The sequence below is a fragment of the Phascolarctos cinereus genome, unplaced genomic scaffold, assembly GCF_003287225.1.
Source record: "Phascolarctos cinereus isolate Bilbo 61053 unplaced genomic scaffold, phaCin_HiC Scaffold_726;HRSCAF=1367, whole genome shotgun sequence".
Classification (NCBI taxonomy): Eukaryota; Metazoa; Chordata; class Mammalia; order Diprotodontia; family Phascolarctidae; genus Phascolarctos; species Phascolarctos cinereus.
In genome coordinates, this window is record NW_027556098.1 from 400,683,697 (window position 1) to 400,702,496 (window position 18,800).

The 18,800-nt window shown below is 48.6% G+C and overlaps 1 protein-coding gene across 2 annotated transcripts in view; it reads right to left on the minus strand.

The window, feature by feature from the left end:
* ARHGEF16 (Rho guanine nucleotide exchange factor 16) overlaps window positions 1–18,800 on the minus strand; it is a 75,444-nt gene that overhangs the window by 31,066 nt on the left and 25,578 nt on the right. For both annotated transcript variants that reach the window (XM_020975487.2, XM_020975502.2), the window contains exons 3-6: window positions 15,104–15,149; window positions 12,301–12,467; window positions 4,529–4,585; window positions 2,068–2,228 (exon numbers count right to left, since the gene is read on the minus strand). In XM_020975487.2, coding sequence (XP_020831146.1) covers window positions 2,068–2,228; window positions 4,529–4,585; window positions 12,301–12,467; window positions 15,104–15,149 — 431 coding nt within the window. The remainder of the gene's footprint in view (window positions 1–2,067; window positions 2,229–4,528; window positions 4,586–12,300; window positions 12,468–15,103; window positions 15,150–18,800) is intronic.

Here is an 18,800-nt window from a genome sequence, read left to right on the forward strand (position 1 = left end):
ACTCCACAAGCCAGCAATACTGGCATTCTTGCTCTTCTCCACACACTGTCTCCCAACTCCACACATTTTCCCTGGCTGTTTCCCATGCCTGGTACGCCTTTCCTCGTCTTCTCCACTGCCTGGCTCCCTTGGCCCCTTTCAGAACTCAGTTTAAATACCTTCTACAGGAGGCCTTTCCGGGTTTCCCTTAATACTAGTACCTTCTTCTGAGATCTGCACATTATAGAGCTGTTTGCATGTTTGTCCCATTAGACTGTAAGTTCCCTGAGGCTAGGCACTGCGTTTTTGCATTTCTCTGTATCCCTAGGGATTAACCCAGTGCCTGGTACATAGCAGACATCTGCTGAATACCAACTGGCTGCCTGCCAGCCCCAGCAGGAAGCAGGGAACACTTCTGGACACAGGCAGCTGTCTGGCCAGAGCCTCCCTTCCCCCAGGGCCGGCACAGTGGCCAGGGCCCTCCTCCACTTCCTGGTGATGCAACCTGAGCTAAGCCTGGGCAGGGCTACTGGGCTAAACCTGACCCTGGACCTGCAATTTGAGGCTGGTTGACTGGAGGCTCAGCCTGAGAGCCTGCTCACCTGGGGGCTCCCACCCCAGCCTAGCTGACCCTCCGGCCCACCCTCTGTGCCTCGGCTTCCCTGCCCTGCACCTCCTTCCTTCCCTCCCTCTCCAGACTCCATGAGGACAGAGGAGGAGCGGCCATCTGTCCAGAAAAGGCCTTGAGTCCTTTGGAAAGGTGCGGTGGCATCTAGTTTATTATTAAAAAGAACGAGGAGTGCTTTCTAAGGTGGCCAGAGCTCACGTGCAGAGTGACGCGTGGCATTGTACGGGGCCAACCACGGCCAACAAAGTCCGGCCGTTCCAAAGCCACGGAGACTGAGTATCCCCCCATAGGCTGCAAAGAACTGACTGCCGCAAGGTGACAGGCAACACGCAGCACAGCTTTCACCCTCCAAACTCTGCCATGCGCTCGTGCCCTGTTCAGGCCTGCCTACCCACCAAGGGCTCCCAGCAGTGACCCTGGTTTACCAAACTTTGTTCCCTGAGATTCTAAGTGACCATCACTGATGATCCCACAAGACTGGAGAGAGGGAGTGGTCAGTGAGCACTGAGCTTGGGAGCATGAGGAGGGGCCTGAAGACGCAGACAGGGTGCACTAACAGCTCTGGCGCAAGCCCATTCTTGACCCTTAGATTTCAGGGATCTGTGAACTTGGATGGGAAAGAGTTACATCTATTATTCTCACCAACTTCTAACTGAAGTTGAGCATTTCCTTCAACTGATTAAAAAAGCATGACTGAGGGGCAGCTAGGTGGCATGGGGAATAGAGCATTGGCCCTGGAGTCAGCAGGGTCTGAGTTCAAATCTGGCCTCAGACACTTACTAAGCTGCGTGACCCTGGGCAAGTCACTTAACCCTGACAGCCCCCAAACTAACAAACAAACAAAACCATGACTGTGAAGGGGAGTCCCTAGGCTGCACCAGCCTGCCAAAGGGGCCCAGGACCCCTGGTCTACTCCAATCTCCTCTTTTAACAAATGAGAAAACCGAGGCCCCGAGGGTGAAGGGGGTGGACGAGGAACTTGACAAAGTGGGAGTGCCCAGGACCGGCCCCCGGATCTCTGAGGAACGTCGATTCAGAACTGGAAGGGGCTTCAGAGTTCTTTAGTCCAACCCTTTATTTTACAGCTGAGGAAACTGAGGCCCAGAGAGGGTATGCGGTTTGTTCAGAGTCACCCAGGAGATCAAGAGCAGAAGGAAGATTCAAACCCCAAGCCTGTGACTATTGAGTTCTGAATTCTTGCCCCTAGGCCAAGCTGTCTCCCACCTGGATCTCTTGGGCCATGGGAGTTCAGATGTGCTGGCTACTGGTTCCCTGCCAGACAGCACAACCTGATGGGAGGTGAGGTGCTTCAGAGGATCTGGGTACTTGTGAGACCCTGGGCAAGTCACTTAACCTCTGTGGGCCTCAGCTCCCTCCTACCTCTCTAGAACTCCCAAACGGGCACCACGGCCCTGCCGGGCTGTCTGCAGGTGCCCGAGGGCAGGAAGATGGGAACTCACTTCTGGCTGGCCCCCTGGACATCCACGATGTTGGAGAAGAGGTGGTGATGCTCCATCTGGGTCATGGTCCCCCTCAGCTCCCTGGACTCCAGGAACTCGGACACCAGGATTCTCAAGCTGTGCAGGTAGGAGAACTCTGAAGTGATGATCTCAAAAATCGCCTGCGTGCCCGACGCCGTGGGGACAGAGAGAGAGAGACACGAGGGAAGGGGAGAGATGGGGGAGTGGGAAGAGATATATGGAATGGGAGAGGGAGAGACAAGATGAGGAGGAGAAGAGAGAAAGAAAGGGAGGGAGAGATGAGATGGTGGAGAGAGGGATGAGAGGAAGAGAGAGAGACAGGGGAGGGGAGAGAGACAAGACGGGGAGAGGAAAGAGATATATGAAAAATGGGAGGAGAGACAAGATGGGGAGGAAAAGAGAGAAAGAAAGGGAGGGAGAGATGAGACGGTGGAGAGAGGGATGAGATGAGGAGAGAAAGAGAGAGATGGGGGAGGGAGAGGCAGATGGGGAGATACAGGAAGGAAAGACAGAGAGGCAGTCAAGAGAAAGGGGGAAGGGACAGGGGTGGAGGGTCGAGGTAAGAAGTAGAGAGATGCCACGTACAGACACAGAGACACACAGAGGAAGCCCATCAGTCAGTCGGTCACACACCATGGGGATGGAGGACCGGGCAGGGCCTGGAAAAGGGCCCTCCCCCCATACTCGGCATCAGGCAGGACACTGTGTCCACTGTGGGCCACTGCCCGTGGAGGAAGGGATGTGGGGAGAGCTCATCCGAGGGGGAGAACAAAGGCTCAGGAAGGGAAGCTCCATTCTCAGAGGAAAGGTAAAGGCAGCTCGTGATGAGGAGAGAAAGCCAAGGGGAGCCTTCGTCCAGGAAGGCCTGAGTGCAGGAAAGGTGGAGGCAGCTAGGAGGCACAACAGGATGGACTTGGAGTCAGGAAGACCTGAGTTCAAATCCAGCCTCAGAGGTCTGCTAGCCATGTAACCTAGGCAAATTCCTCAAACTTTTTCTGCCTCAGTTTCCTCATCTGTAATATGGTAATAATAGCAGCATGTACTTCCCAGGGATGTTGTGAAGATTAAATGAGATGACTGTTCATCGATTCGCAGACCTTAGAGTGACATATAAATATTAGCTAACGAAGAAGATGAAATCTGGCCTCTCTCATTCTCTCTCTCCAGGGTCCTCAGGGGTGGCAGAGGAGAGAAGCAGGTCTCCGCGTTACTAAGGGAAGAAGCCCAAGATCTGCAACAACCTCAGCACAGGGAATTCAACTGGGAAAACACCCTTCCCTAGAACAGATCACAACCCATCTGTGACTTAGTCAAGTCTTGGAAAGCCCTAAGGTTCTGAAGGAGTTAAATGACCCATCCAGGGTCACAGCAAAGTATGTGTCAGAGACAAGGAATTGAACCTGGGTCAGCCTGACACTAAGGCCCAGCCCTTCACTCACTGCATCACATTACTTGACTCTATGGTATTAATTAAGCTCAATCACAGGCACCCAATGGGATTCCAACAGAACATGAAGCTGGCCAGAGACCTGGCCTGCTTCATCTCCCACCTCCCCTCACACCTGCCTTCCCCCTACACCTCCCTCTCTCTCCCTCCTGTCTCTCTCTCTCTCTGTCTCCCCATCCCTCCCTCAATCTCTCTCTCTCTCTCTCTCTCTATCTCTCTTTCTCTCCCTCCTGCTCTCTGGCTCTCTCTCTCCCCCCCTCCCTCCTGTCTCTCTCCCTCCCTCCCTTCCTCTCTCTCTCTCTCTCTCCTTTCTGTCTCTGTCTCTGTCTCTGTCTCTCTTTCTCTCTCTCTCCCTCCCGTCTCTCTTTTCTGTCTCCCTCTCTGTCTTCCCCTCTCTCTCTCTCTCCTGTCTCTGTCTCTCTCTCCCTCCTGTCTCCTTCTCTCTCTCCCTTTCTCTCTCTCCTGTCTCTGTCTCCCTCCCTTCCTCTCTCTCTTTTCTGTCTGTCTCTCTCTCTCTGTCTCTCCCTCCCTCCTGTCTCTCTCTCTCCCTCCTTCCCTCCCTTCTTCTCTCTCTCTCCCCCTCCTTCCCTCCCTTCTTCTCTCTCTCTCCCCCCATCTCTCTTTTCTGTCTCCCTCTCTCTCTGTCTCTCCCCCCTTCCCTTCTCTCTCTCTCTCTCTCCTTCCCTCCCTCCCTCCTGTCTCTCTGTCTCTTTCTCTCTCTCTCTCTCCCTCCCATTTCTGTTTTCTGTCTCTCTCTCTCTCTCTCTCTCTCTCTGTCTCCCTCTCTCTCTCTCCCTCTTCCTCTCTCTCTCTCCCTCCCTCCTTCCCATATCTCTCTCCCTCCCTCCCATCTCTCTCTTTCTCTCTCTGTTGGATGGACAAATGAGAGGTCATCTTTCCTCTCAGAGGCAGAACGCAATCACGCAGCAAAGGGACCTCCAGCGCCTGTCAGCTTTCATCTGGGGAGGAAACACCTGCCAAGGTCCCCCTTACCTCCTGCCGCTTTCGCTCCTCGGGAGACAACTGATCCAGGATTCCAGATTCCACGACCTGGGGAACAGAGGGACACAAATGGTGTGAGCTCCCGCTGTGTACAGAGGCCAGGATCAAGGACAACGGCTTGGAGGTGAGGCCAGGACCAGGACTGGCTGGGAAAAAAAGCCTTCACAGTCTGGCTAACCCTCCCCTTTCCCGGCTGATTTCCCATTATCCCTCCTCACACACTTGACATTGTAACAAAAGTGCTTCCTTTCCCCACAATTCCATCTCCAACCTCTGGACCTTTGCTAATCCTGTGCTCTCCCTCCTTATCCTGCCTTTCAAAATTCCCATCCCCATTTAAGTCAGTCCGAGCGCCAACCTCAACACATCTTTCCCAATACCTCCTGTAGTCAGCAACCCCTCCCCCAAACCACTTTGTAATGTGGCCCAGTCCCATGTGAATGAGGAATTCCCTGAAGAGACTACATTAATTGAATTTATACTGCATATTTCCATTGGGATGGGACTGATGACCACACTTTACATAATTTTAACCTCAAACAGTGAATATTTGAATATATGTGACCACTTGTGGGGATTCATTATTCACCAATCAGGACCTGGTTTCATTTCCTTATCTGTATCTATGACAGACTGTAAGCTCCCTGAGGGCAGGGACTGTCATTTTCTGTATGAGTATCTCCTTCCTCTGTCTCAGGGTCTGACACACAGGAGGCACTTAACGCTAGTTGTTTGTCTGGCTCTATGCTCCTAAAAACTATTCCATTATTTATATATTTGAGTATATTCTGTTCTCCCACAGTTCCCAATGAGGGACGGCTGTCTTTGCATCTTCACCACCTAACAGCGTGCCTGGCACACAGCAGGAGACCGATGAAAGCAGTGCTGCAGGCTCTAGGTTAAGGTTTAGCCCAGACCAGAGGGGAAAAGAGTAAGATGCAGGCAGACCACAGAGGAGGCCGGGGCCAGAGTCCTGGGAGGTGCCACGGGCCTGGGAGTGGAGAGAAGGGAACACACTCAAGACAGGTGGTGGAGGCAGTGAGACCTGGAAACTGGCTGGCTAGAGTCATGAAAGCCCAAGAGGCTGCCAACCTGAGAGCCTGGCAGGATGCCAGAGGGACGTTAGGATCGGGCGAGTTTACGGGGGAAAGGTTACGAGTCCGTACAAAGGGGCTCCTGAAACACTCAGTCTGGGAACAACTGGCCAGGGGGCCCCACCCGGCTGATGAGGGCAGACACCCAAAACAAAGGAAGCCCAAACAGGGCCCATGCTGGCTTGGCACGCGGGCCTTCCTGCAGAGGCAGGGCTGTGCCTTCCCTGAACGAGTCTTCCTGGGCCAGCCTGCCCACCTGTAGCTGCAGGTGGGACACTTGCCCAGACCCAAATGGCTGAGCCAGCACTCGGGTGCTCATAAAGCTCTGCTGTTACGCATTCCTTGCTTAGGCCACGAATTCCCGTGGGCACTGCCCACCCTGAACGCTCTTCCCTTCCCCCCCACCCTAGTCATCGAGATCCGGAGTGGGCAGGGATCTGACAGATAGCATAGTCCAACCCTGTCCTCGGACCTGGTCCAGACAAACTGGGTGACTCAGTGTCACAGCTGAGATTTGAGCCCAGGTCCTCAGATTATTCAACGGACCTTCTACTATACACCATGGGGAGGGAGAGGAGAGAAAGGAAAGGGAGGGGAGGAGGGGAGACGGGAGAAGGGAAAAGAAGGGAAGCAAGGAGAGAAGAGAAGGAAATGAAAGAAGGGGAGAAGGAAGAAGGGGAGAAGAGAGGGGAGAAATGAGGAGGGAAGGGGTGAAGAAGGAAAGGACGAAGGAGGGAAGGGAAGAGGAAAGAGAGAAGGGGAAAATGAGGAGAGAAAGAAAGAAGGAAAAAGAGAAGGGAAAAATGAGAAGGGGGAAGGAGGAAAGAGAAAGGGAAAATGAGGAGGGAAGGAGAGAAGGAAGGAGGGAAGAGGAGAAGGGGGAAATGAGGGAAGGAGAGAAGGAAGGAGGGAAGAGCAGAAGGGGGAAATGAGAAGGAGGGAAGGAGAGAAGGAAGGAGGGAAGAGGAGAAGGGGAAATGAGGAGGGAAGGAGAGAAGGAAGGAGGGAAGAGGAGAAGGGGGAAATGATGAGGGAAGGAGAGAAGGAAGGAGGGAAGAGGAGAAGGGGGAAATGAGAAGGAGGGAAGGAGAGAAGGAAGGAGGGAAGAGGAGAAGGGGGAAATGAGGGAAGGAGGGAAGGAGAGAAGGAAGGAGGGAAGAGGAGAAGGGGGAAATGAGAAGGAGGGAAGGGGGCAAGAAAGGGAAGATCACGAAGAAAAGGGCAGAGATAGATGGTGTGAAAGGAAACTGAGATCAGGCAGTGAGACGTGGGAGGACTTTGAGGCATTGCCCTGGTTTTATCTGCATGTTCTCCTTTGCTATTGGAGACTCAAGGAAGCCAGAGGCGTAAGAGCAAACCTGGGGAAAATGCAAGCCAAAGCAGAAATCCCCTTTCCTCTGGGGAGTACAAGGGAGGCCGGTGCAGGGCATGGTTAGTGGTCAGCCCTCCCCCACTGGCCTTCCTGCACTGCCAGGTGAGTCAGTGCCCCTCGGGGCATCTCCAAAGCCGCCCAGGAACGGCCCCACCCAGGCTGCTGCCACCTAGGTGCCCTCTCTGCCCGTGGGCTGTCTTGGAAGCTGACTGACTGCCTACCCAGCTTGGCTCGTGACCTGGCACGCACACCCAGCCCTTGGGGGGACTGGGGAGCCAAGCTAGGGGGATGCATGGGGGGAACCTTCCTGTGATGGCACGGGAAACTCCTTCTCTGCCCAGAGGTATTCACTCACAGCTTCCTGCCTGTGCTGGCATGGGAGGGGGCGGGAAGGAGGGCGGCTGGGGAAATACCAGAAGGCTACCCAGCTCTGATTTGGTGAATCAAGACGGAAGCAAGAGGAAGAGCCCAGGAGCTCCAGACCCAAGTCACAGGCTCATAATGAGAAGAGGGACTAAACTCATCGATACAAAAGTCCCAGCTAACACCTCATCTTCCACAGGAAGCCTTTCCCACCCCCTTCCCTCTGCTAATTATTTCCTGTTTATCCTCTCTATAGCTCTGCTATGTATATACTTAATGTATGCTCTCTCCCCTATTAGATTATAAGCTCCTTCAGGGCAGGGACTGTTCGTCTTTTGCCTTTTTTTTTTTCCTAGCCAATGTTTAGCACAGAGCCTGGCACACAGCTGGTGCTTAATAGATGTTTGTTGAATTAAATTCTCTTTTTGTCCTGCAGAGAAATTTTAATAACTTTCCCACTAAGCCTTTCATCACAAGACTGTGGATTTGGAGGCAGAAAGGACATCAAGGTCATCTAGTCTAAACATTTCTAATTCTGTATGTGGCACTCCAGTCACTGACTACACTACTCTCTCTTTTGATAGACCAGGCTGCCTTTCTTGGAGTATAGAAGCACATGAACTTCCCTGGGACCCAGTTTCTCCCTCCGTAAAAATTAGGAGTTCAAAGGAATCAAACTGGATCAAAGTTTTCTTACAGTTCCAGATCTATAAACCCCTCATCCCTCTGGGCCTCAGTTTCCCCATCTATAAAATGAGGGGGTCAGTCTAGATGACCTTGAAGGTCCTTTCCAGGTGTGAATCTATGAAACTCCTTCTCATTTTCTCTCTCTCTCTCCTCTCAAAAACACCCCGTCAATCCCTTTTCCCTGGACAATTAACCTGCAGGTGCTACCTAGGCTCACCTGAGCAGGTGGTTCAAAGAGCAATAGGATCACTGAATTAGTAAATAAAACAAGGAGCTTTTTTTTCCAAAAAAAAAAAATCAGTAAAACATATAAACCATTAGCTAATTTGATGAAAAAAAAGGAGGAAAACCAAATTGGCAAAATCAAAAATGAAAAAGGAATGTATAACACATAAAGGAGTCTAATACATAAAGAAGAAATAAAAGATATTATTCAAAGTTATTCTGCCCAATGATATGATATGAAACATGATGCAAATGAAAATTTACAACAATATAAAATACTCAGATGAGCAGAAAAAAGAGAGAATTTAAATAACCAAATCTCAGGAAAAGAAACTGAACAAACCATAAATGAACTCTCAAAGGAAAAAAAAAAGAACTCAAGCACCATACGGATTCACAAGTGAATTCTAACAACATTCAAAAAACACCAATTAATTGCAATATTAGACTGTTTGCCAAAATAGCAAAAGGGATTCTACCAAATTCTTTCTCTGACACAATTATGGCCTTGAGTTAAAACAAAAAAATGGCAAACAAAACTATAGACCACTATCTCTAATAAATATTGATGCAAAAACTTTAAATAAAATATTAGCAAAGAGCTTATGACAATGTATCACCAAGCTGGATTTATACCAGGAATGCACAGCAGGTTTAGAAAAAAATTAATTTAGCCATATTAATTTAAACACATTTAATTATATTAACAACAAAACAATAAAAATCACGATAATATCAACAGATGTAGAAAGACATCTTGATAAAATACAACCAACATTTCTATTAAAAAACAACAACAACTAGAAGACATAGGAATGGACCTTTGCTTAACATGATAAATTGCATATATCTAAAACTGAGAGCCGTCATTATACATAGCCAGGATAAACTTAAATGTTTTCCATTAAAGTCAGGGATAAAACAAGGACATCTACTGTCACCACTTCTTTTTGACAAAGTACTAGAAAAACTAGCTATTGTAATAAGACAAGAAAAAGAAATGGAAGAAATAAGCAGAGACAAGGAAGAAACCAAATTATCCCTTTTTTGCAGGTGAGACAATGGTTAACCAAAAATCCCTAGAGAGTCTACTAAAAATTAACTGAAATAATAACTTCACCAAAGCTGTAGGATATATATATATATATATATATATATATATATATATATATACACACACATACACACACATATGTATATATACACATATATGTATATATACATATACACATATATACACACACATATATACATACATGTATATATACACATATATGTATATATGTGTGTATTATATATATATATGTATATAATAAACCCACATAATTCAGCAGCATTTCCTTATAGCACCAATAAAACCCAGCAGGAAAGATAGAAAAATTCCATTTAAAATTACTACAGAATGTATAAAATACTTGAGACTCTAACCATCAAGATACACACAAGAATTACATAAATACAATTACAAGCTACTACTTATAGGAATAAAGATAAAGGCAACTAACTGGAGAAATATTCATTGCTCATGGGTAGGCTGAGCCAATATAATAAAAATGACAATACTGCACAAAATAATTTACTTATTTAGTTTCATATTGATCCAACTATGAAGGGACTTCTTTATAAAACTTGAAGAAATAACACCAAAATTCATATAGAGGCACAAAAGCTTAAGAATCTCAAGGGAAATGATGGGAAAAAAAAATAAGAAAGACTGGAACCCTAGCAGTGCCTGATCTTGGACTGTACTACAAAGCAGTAATTCTCAAAACAATTTGGTATTGGTTAAAAAACCGAGAGATTGATAAGTGGAGCAGATTAGGTACACAATGCCCAGAGGCAAATGAAGCTAGAAGCCTAGAATTTGATAAACTCAAAGACCTCCAGCTGTTAGGGTAAGACTCAGTATTTGATTAAAAAAAAACTGATGGGAAAGCTGGACAGCAGTAAGGCAGAAATTAGGCTGCAGCCACAAAATTAAAAGATGCTCGCTCCTTGGAACAGCACACTAAACAGCAGAGACATCACCTTGCCAACAAAGGTCCATAATATTCAAAGGCATGTTTTTTCCAGTAGCAATGTATGGCTGAGTTGGACCATAAGGAAAGTTGAACACTGCAGAATTGACACTTTGTGGTACTGAAGGAGAGTTCTGAGAGGCCCTTGGACAAGCAAGGAGATCAAATAAGTCAATAGTTAAAGAAATTAATTTAGACTATTCACTGTAAGGTCAAATAAATACTTTGGCCACATAACAAGAAGATGGGAATGACTGGAAAAGACCCTCATGTTGGGAAAGATTGAAGGCAAAAGTAAAGGGGACAGTAGAGGATGAGATGGACAGAGTCATGGAAACAATGAACACAAACTTGGACAGACTTTGAGCGACAGGGGAAGACAGAAAGGCCCGGTGTGCTATGTATGACCAGTCCACGGGGTCAGGAAGGGTCGGACATGACTGAGGAACAGAGTTAAACCAGCACCCCATAACTTACACCAAGATAAGTTCCAAAAGGATCCGTGACTGTGATATAAACAGTTACAACATAAGTTACTGGAGCAAGGGAGAAATTACTTGTCAGATCTACAGATAAAGGAAGAGTTCATAACCAAACAAGGGACGGAGAGGACCATACAAGATAAAATAAGCAACTTTAATTGCACAAAATTTACATATTTTTGCACAAATCCAATACAGGTAAGATTAGAAGGAAGTAATTTGCTGGGAGAAAAACATTTGCAGCAAGGTTCTCTGGTCAAGGTCTCTTTTCCAAGACATACAAGGTGCTAATTCAGATTTATAAGAATAAGAGTTATTTCCAATTCATAAATGGTCCAAACACATAAACAGCCAGTTCCCACTGGAAAAAATCCAAGCTATATATAGCCATATAAAAAAAATGCTCCAAATCACTACTAGAGAAATGAAATTAATGCAATTCTGAGGTTCCAACTCAAACCTATCAGATTTGCAAAGATAACCAAAAAAGAGAAATGATCAATGTTGGAGGAGTTGTGGGAAGACAGGCACGTTGATGCCCTACTGGTAAGAGTTCTGAATGTGTATGACCACTCTGGAAAGCAATTTGGAAATATGCACAAAAAGTTACTAAAAAGTGCGTGCCCTTTGGCCCAGCCTATACTGAAAAGACCCAAGAAAGAGGGAAAAGATCCCATGTGTACAAAAGTATTTATAGCAGCTCTTTTGGGGAAGGCAAAGAACTAGAAACTGAAGGGGTGCCCATCAAGTGAGGAGTGGATAAACAAGTTATGGCCTATGACTGTGATGGAATACTAAGAGGTGAGGAAACTGATTTCAGAGACATGGGAAGACTGATGCAGAGTGAAGAAAGTGGAATCAGGAGAATAATTTATAATGTAACATCAACGATACAAAATAAACATTTCTGAAAGTTTCATTGCCATCTCCCTCCCATCCCCATTCCTCCCTATTTATCCTGTCTATAGGTCAGTTATTTGTATGTACTCAATATATGTTGGTTTTCTTTCCCATTAGACTGTAAGCTCCTTGAGGGCAGGGACTGTCTTTTGCCTTCTTTGTATTCCCACAGCTTAGCACAATGCCTGGCAGACAGCAGGTGCTTAATAAATGGTGACTGATTGATCTTAAGAACTCTGATTATTGAAATGGTGAGCCATAATTGGGAGGACTGAGGAAGAATACTGCCCACCTCAAGACTGATGTGCAGAATTAAGAAATACATTTTTGGAAATGACCAATGTGGGAATGTTCTGTTTAACTGTGCTTATGTGATAGGAGAATTTGATTGTTTTTTTTTGAACTAGTCAGTGGGTGGGAGCAAAAACGTAAATGTTTGATAGTTGAAAAAAATTAAATTAAATTAAGAAAAAAACATACCAAGAAAAATCTCAAACAAGGACATGGAAACCTCTCTACGGAGGTTTCAGGCCCTGAGCAGGGTTTCTCTGAGGAGCTGGACAGGAGGAAGGGATGGCTGTGAAGGTCTCAGGGGTCCCAGGTCCCCTCCTAGGGCACCCACCTCAGGGAGCTGGCTCCAGGTGACCTGGGCAGGCCGGTAACTCTTCACCACAATCGTGGCGTCTGCTTTCCGAGGTCCCTCTGGGCTCGAGCAATTCTGCTGATCATCGTCCGAATCATGGCTGGTGTTCAGGCCCCTCTCACGGATTTCCTGGTAGAGCCTCGGATCTGGGGACAGAAGGCGAGCCACAAGCTGACACAGGGACTCTGAGGAGACCTCCCTGCCCTCTGCCTCTGAGGCAGTATCTCTTACCAAGACCCCTGGGGGTGGTGAGCCCTCCCTGGAGCCCCACAGAGACCCTGAAACTGACAGGTGGCGGAGAGCCCCCCAGAATGGGCTGTCTCCCATGGCTACACAGGGCTCAGCCAATTCGCCAGGGAGCTTGGGAGAAGAGTAGCATGCCCATGTGGAATGTGACACCTTTGGGACCCGGGTCCTGGCTGGTGATCCTGGCCCCCAGAGAAGGCGAGGCGAGGGCCTGGGGCGGGGAGGATACCAACCACACGCACATGTGGTCCCACCAGAGTCCTGGAATGCCCCAAGTTTGGCTGGGGGAGCTGGTCCCACTGATCCCACCGAGAATGCCCCCTCCTAAATCCGGCCTTTCAACAAATCCACTAATTGTAGGCTATGTTCTTCTACCCAGAAAAGCCACGCAGGAGGAATGGGCCACAGGACCACTCACTAATCAGTCCACAGATACCCCGTGCCTACTATGTGCCAGGTATGGTGGTAGGCACAGGGGATGCAGATATTAAAAAAACCACACAATTCCGATCCTCAAGGCAGCTTACATTCTATCAGGGGGAGACAGGATATGCACGTAGAAAGCTACACAGCATAAACACTAAATAGACAGACCGTCTCACTTTTGTTTTGCATTCTCAGCACCTAGAACAAAGTAGGGGCTTGTCTGTTGACTGAGTGATTGATTTCTGGGGGGAGGGCAGCACACAGTAGGGGCTTATGGTTGCTAAGTGATTGATTGGGGGAGGTGGTGGGGAGAGGTACAGAAGAACGGTGGGGAGAGGTGGGGAAGAGCAAGACAAGGTAATTTAGTGAGTGCTAGACTTGGAATCAGGAAGACCTGGGTTCAAATCCTGCCTCTAATACAGATTACTTGTGTGACCCTGTACAAAGCTGCTTCGCCTGTCTCATCCCCACTTTCTTCTTAAGTAAGATGATAACCACAGCAGTTAATATTTATAGAATGCTTTTAGGCCTGCAAAGCACTTTCCGTACACTATCTCATTTGGCCCTCACAAAGACCCTATGAGGTAGAAATGGAGGCAGGACTCAACCCCGTACGGATGAAAGAGTGCTGATTTGGGAGCCAGCCAACATGGGTTCAAATCCCGGCTCTGCAGAGTAATATCTGTGGGACCCAGGGTGGGTCACTAATTTAATCATTTAATCATTCTCGGGCCTCGGCGTCTGTAAAAGTCCAAAGCCAGTGCTCTCTCCACTGTGAGTCCCAAAGCCTAATTAATCGTAGTTATAGTCACCATGTCTCCAGAGGGCCCCTCAGAGATGAGGCCTTTCACATACCCCTTTCCCCAGGGGCTGTCTTCCAAGATGTTACAGAAACAGCCACTCGGGTGGGGAGGAGGGAAGGAGGGAAGGAGGGAAGGGAGGGAGGAAGGAAGGGGGGGAGGGAGGGAGGGAAAGAGGGAAGAAAGGAAGAAGGAAGGGAAGGAGGGAGGAAGGGAAGATAGGAGGGAAGGAAGGAAAAGGGAGAGAGGGAGGAAGAGAGGGAGGAAGGGAGAGAGGAAGGAAGGGAAGGAGGAAGGAAAGGAGGGAGGAAGGGAGGGAGGAAGGGAGGGAGGGAAGGAGGGAAGGAAGGAAAAAGGGAGAGGGAGGAAAGGAGGGAGGGAGGAAGGAAGGGAGGGAGGGAAGGAGGAAAGAAGGGAGGGAGGGGAGGAAAAAGAGAAGGAAGGGAGGGAGGAAAGGAGGAAGGGAGGGAAGGAGGGAATATGGGAGGGAATATAGGAGGGAAGGAGGGAGGGAAGGAAAAAGAGAAGGAAGAAAGGGAGAGAGGGAGGGAGGAAGGAAAAGGGGAAGGAAGGGAGGGAGGGAAGGAGGAAGGGAGAAAGAAGGGAGAGGAGGAAGGGAAGGAAGTAGGGAAGAGAGGAGGGAAGGAAAAAGAGAAGGAAGAAAGGGACGGAGGGAGGAAGGGAGGGAGGAAAGGAGAAAGGGAGGGAGGGAGGAAGGAAGGAAGGGAGGAAAGGAGAAAGGGTGGGAGGGAGGAAGGGAGGAAGAGAGAGAGGGAGAGAGGGAGGGAGGAAAGGGGAGAGGGGGAGAGAGGGAGAGAGAGAGGGAGGGGGAGAGGGGGGGAGGGGGGAGAGAGAGAGAGAGAGAGAGAGAGAGAGAGTGTGAGAGCGCTCATTCCCCCACAGACTCCCATTTAAAGATGATCATTTTGAAACCACATTCTTTGGGGATATGGAGTTTCATTCACCAAACTAGAATTTACAGTTGATTTAGGGGGAGTATAGCCCTGGTGGAAAGCAAAGGAGGAGTCCAGTAACATTCTGTTTGAAGTGCAAATGCCTTCTTGAAAATCTGGAGGATTCCTTCCTTCCCCTTTGTTCCAGAGCTGGTTTAACTGCAGTCCTGCCTGGAGGGCCAGGATGGAGGTGGTGCATCCCCCCTTTCCCAGCTCCCCAGAAGGCCCCCAGCTTCCTAGAAAACAACATCCCCACTGAGGCCGGGCTGACCAGCCCAGCGGGGAAGCTGGTGACCGATGGCCGGAGGGGCCTGCCCAGTCTCCAGCCAAGGAAGTGCTACTGAAGGCCAGACTCACCATCCTTGAAAGAGCCCTTGTTTGCACGCTTCCTCCCAAGAGTTCTCTGTGGCAACGAGAGAAAGACAGAAAGGCAATTGGTTAAAAGAGGGCGGTCAGGCCCGGTTTTCTTCTCCTTCTCTCTCGTTCCTGCTTTTCCCTTCTCCAGATGGACTGTGGGTTCCCGGATGCCCCTCTGCCGGCCTGTCCTGTGCCGGGGCCAGGATTGAGAGTCCACGTGGAACATGAAGGGTGCCTCCCCTCGCCTGGGACCTGGAGCCCAGCCTGCTTTGGGCATCTCCACCAAAGCGGTCCAGTGAAGCCTGATGGGCACTATTCTCTCCTCTCTGCCTCGTGGAATACCGATTATCCTTCAAGCCAGAGCTCAGGGGCCACCTCTTCCTTGAGGCCTTTCCTGATCACCTCTTCTAGCTGTTGGTGCTTTGCTCTGGAACGCTGGGATCCTACCCCAACCCCCTCAGTAGAATGGAAGCTTCTGGAGGGCAGGGGCAGTTTATGTAGCCCAAGCACCTGGCACAAGGCAGGGTTTTAATTAATACTCCTTGGGCTCAATCATTGTTACTGAATCACTGGATGGCTGCTCTGCAAGGACCACTCCCCTTTCCCTGTGGGGCCCCAGAACCAAGGACCCCCACCCTTCCTCACAAAGAGCCATCCATTTCTTTAAGAGGCCCCTTTCTCAGGGAGCACCTGCCCTTTCCTGTTCTGGGAAAGGACCAGAAACCTCCCTGGCTGCTTGGCTTAGAGCAAACAGTTCTCTGGGTGCTGAAAAGCAGAGAAAAGAAACAGTGGGGGCCTAAATGAGCACACTCAGAGGCAAGACCCCAAGGAACAAGAGATGCGGAGACCTGGATCCAGTCTGCCAGCCCCTTGTTCTGACAGCAAGACTTTTAATGCTTTACCTGGAGGGCCTCTCCCCAACAAATGTTCCAACCATCCCTGTACAGGGAAGAGGGACATTCAGGCGCCACCAGGACAATCCAGTAAAACTCATCATTATTTGCTTTGGACCGGGGAGCCTCATGGGCAGGTAGGTGGTGCAGTTGATAGAGCGGACTGCATTTATAATTCGTCCTATATGCTACTATGGGGACTCAATGACACTTCTCAAGAAAGAGAAGAGTTCAGATTACCTTCTATTTACTTATTTCAAATTCTGCCTAAGACACTTCCTAGCTGTGTGACCCTGGGCAAGTCACTTAACCTTTGCCTGCCTCAGTTTCCTCAACTGTAAAATGGGCATAAGAATAGTCACACTTGCCTCCCAGGCCTGTTTTGAAGATCAGATGATGAGATATTTGTAAAATGCTTATCACAGTGTATAGCACATAGTAGGTGCTATATAAATGTTATTATTATTGTTATATATTATTATGTACTATTATATATTGCTATCATAATATGCGTACCATAATATATTATTATGATATGATTACAATATATAATATATTGTTATTATTATCATCATGCCTTAGTCGTTTCAATGAGAATATTCTACCTGCTCACGCAGGAGATTTTCAGAAGCCAGGCCATCCTGAGACACCCCCAGGGACAGAAATGTAAGGCTAACCGATAAGATAAGCTTGGTTCCCTTCAGTAGACCAGAGACTGAAAACCACAGGGTTAATTTTGCTCACTGCTCTGACCTTTCCACTCTGTCTCTCTGCCCGTACAGAGCTGCGGCTGTAATAATTTCCATCTGAGACATCTGAAATTCCCAAGGCACTTTGTTTCTGGAGTCCCATCTGCTGCTGGTTTGAATGAGTTACCAGAAAACCAAATATGGAACTAATCCAAAGACAGCCCCATCACTGTTTGTACGTAGCTGGTTTCGCATGTCAATATAGTTGGCCTGATACTCTTTGACTCTCAAGCTAGCGATGCTCAAAAGTCTTTGACAGCTGCCCTTCTGCCTTCACTTCAAAAAACAGCCACAATTTCAATTAAAATTGCCATATTTATTTCCTCTGATTCTCCAGTGCCTTCACACAGCTGTCCCCTGGGCCCGGGATGTACCCCCTCCTCATTTCTGCCCCTCAGGATTTCTCTTGCTCCCTGCAAGGTTCGATTACCCGCCTCCCCCACTTTGTTCTGTCCCTACTCAAATTCAACTGTTCTCACTTATCTGTGTACTCACCACCTTCCCCTGATAGAACATATGCTCCATGAGGACAGAGGGGGGTGTTTTATTTCTATCTTTGAGTCACCGTCTGGCTCAGGACGGTGCCTGGCCCGTTCCAACCTTTCCATTCTTCTAACGTTTGATGACCTTCCAGTTACTCTAAGACCCACTGGCTTGCAGTTCCTCACGTGACACCCCAAGCCCTTGCACTGGCGGTCCCCCATGTCTAGAATATACCCACTCTTTGCCTCTGCCTCCTGGCTTCCATCAAGACTCAGCTTGAATCCCACCTTCTGTGAGAGCTCCTTCCCCATCCTCCTGGCTAATAACGCTTCCCTGATATGACCTTTCAGGTATTCTGCATATATCTAAGAGTCTTTTGCCCGCCATCTCCCCCCATTCAAAATGTGAATTCCGTGAGTCCAAGGATCACGTTTTTGCCTTTCTTTGTATTCCCCAGTGCTTAGCCTAGGCTTGAAGTCCAGGACAATCCCTTTGCTGATCTTCAAGAAAGCTTTCCACCAGCTCTGTTTCCCACCTGGATTAGTTTGCCCCTCTTTAGACAACCTGGTGGCCCCCCTCACCCCACCCTGGGGGGACATGTCCATGTTGGTGCTGGACTTGGTGAGGACACACAACCAGCTTAGCTCACAGCAGCTGAGAACACCCACCCTCAAGAGACCTCACCAGCCTCACTCTTCCTCAGTTGCAAGTATTAACCAAGTATCACTTAAAAAACCAAACCAAAACAAAACACCCCTTTCTGCTATGCCAAGAGCCCTTTCTGGAGATTAATAAAGCAGCCAACTGGTTAGAATGGACACATAGGCTCTGGTTCCTGGACCTCAGTACAGATGTTTGTAATGTCCAGCAGGGATCAGCATGCCCACCCAGCAAAGACCTCCAACTCCCTCACCAGAGCTAATCCAATTAACCACAACCCCCTGGGCAGCTTCTGGGCCCTGGACCTCAAAGGTAAACAGACAAATGGGGACAATCCAGGTCCCTGCTTATTTCCATTAAAGTTCAACTTTCAATCTGTCAAGCAGGCAGAAAGATGTGCTTAAATCAAACCATCCAGCCTCTTCGTCCCCTGACAGCTTTCCATTCTTTCTTCCCTTCTTGCCCTCACTCCTACCCCTAACTCTTGCAGAGCTGAGAGCCCTGGCCTGGGTGCCTGCCATTAGGAAGCCCCAGCACACCTACATTGCCAAGGTGCTTCCTGGTAGACCAGCAAGACCTCTTCCCCTCCCTCTCTCTCTCTGTCTCTGTGTGTGTGTCTCTCTCTTTTGATTATTCCAACAGCTTCCTCAACAAGTCTGGCCTACTCTGGTCCATGCTCCACATCACAGCAATGATTCTTTAATTAAGCCCAGATCTGACCGCGTGATTACCCTACCCAACCAATTTCAGCAGCTTCCTATTATCTGTAGGATAGCATCAAAACTGCTCAGTTTAGCTTTTAAAGCCCTCCCCAACTTGTCCCGGGCTTCCTGGCCATCCGCTCTCACTCCACACTCTGAGGTCTCTGTTCCTCACACACAACACTCCATCCACCAGCACCATGGTTCATGC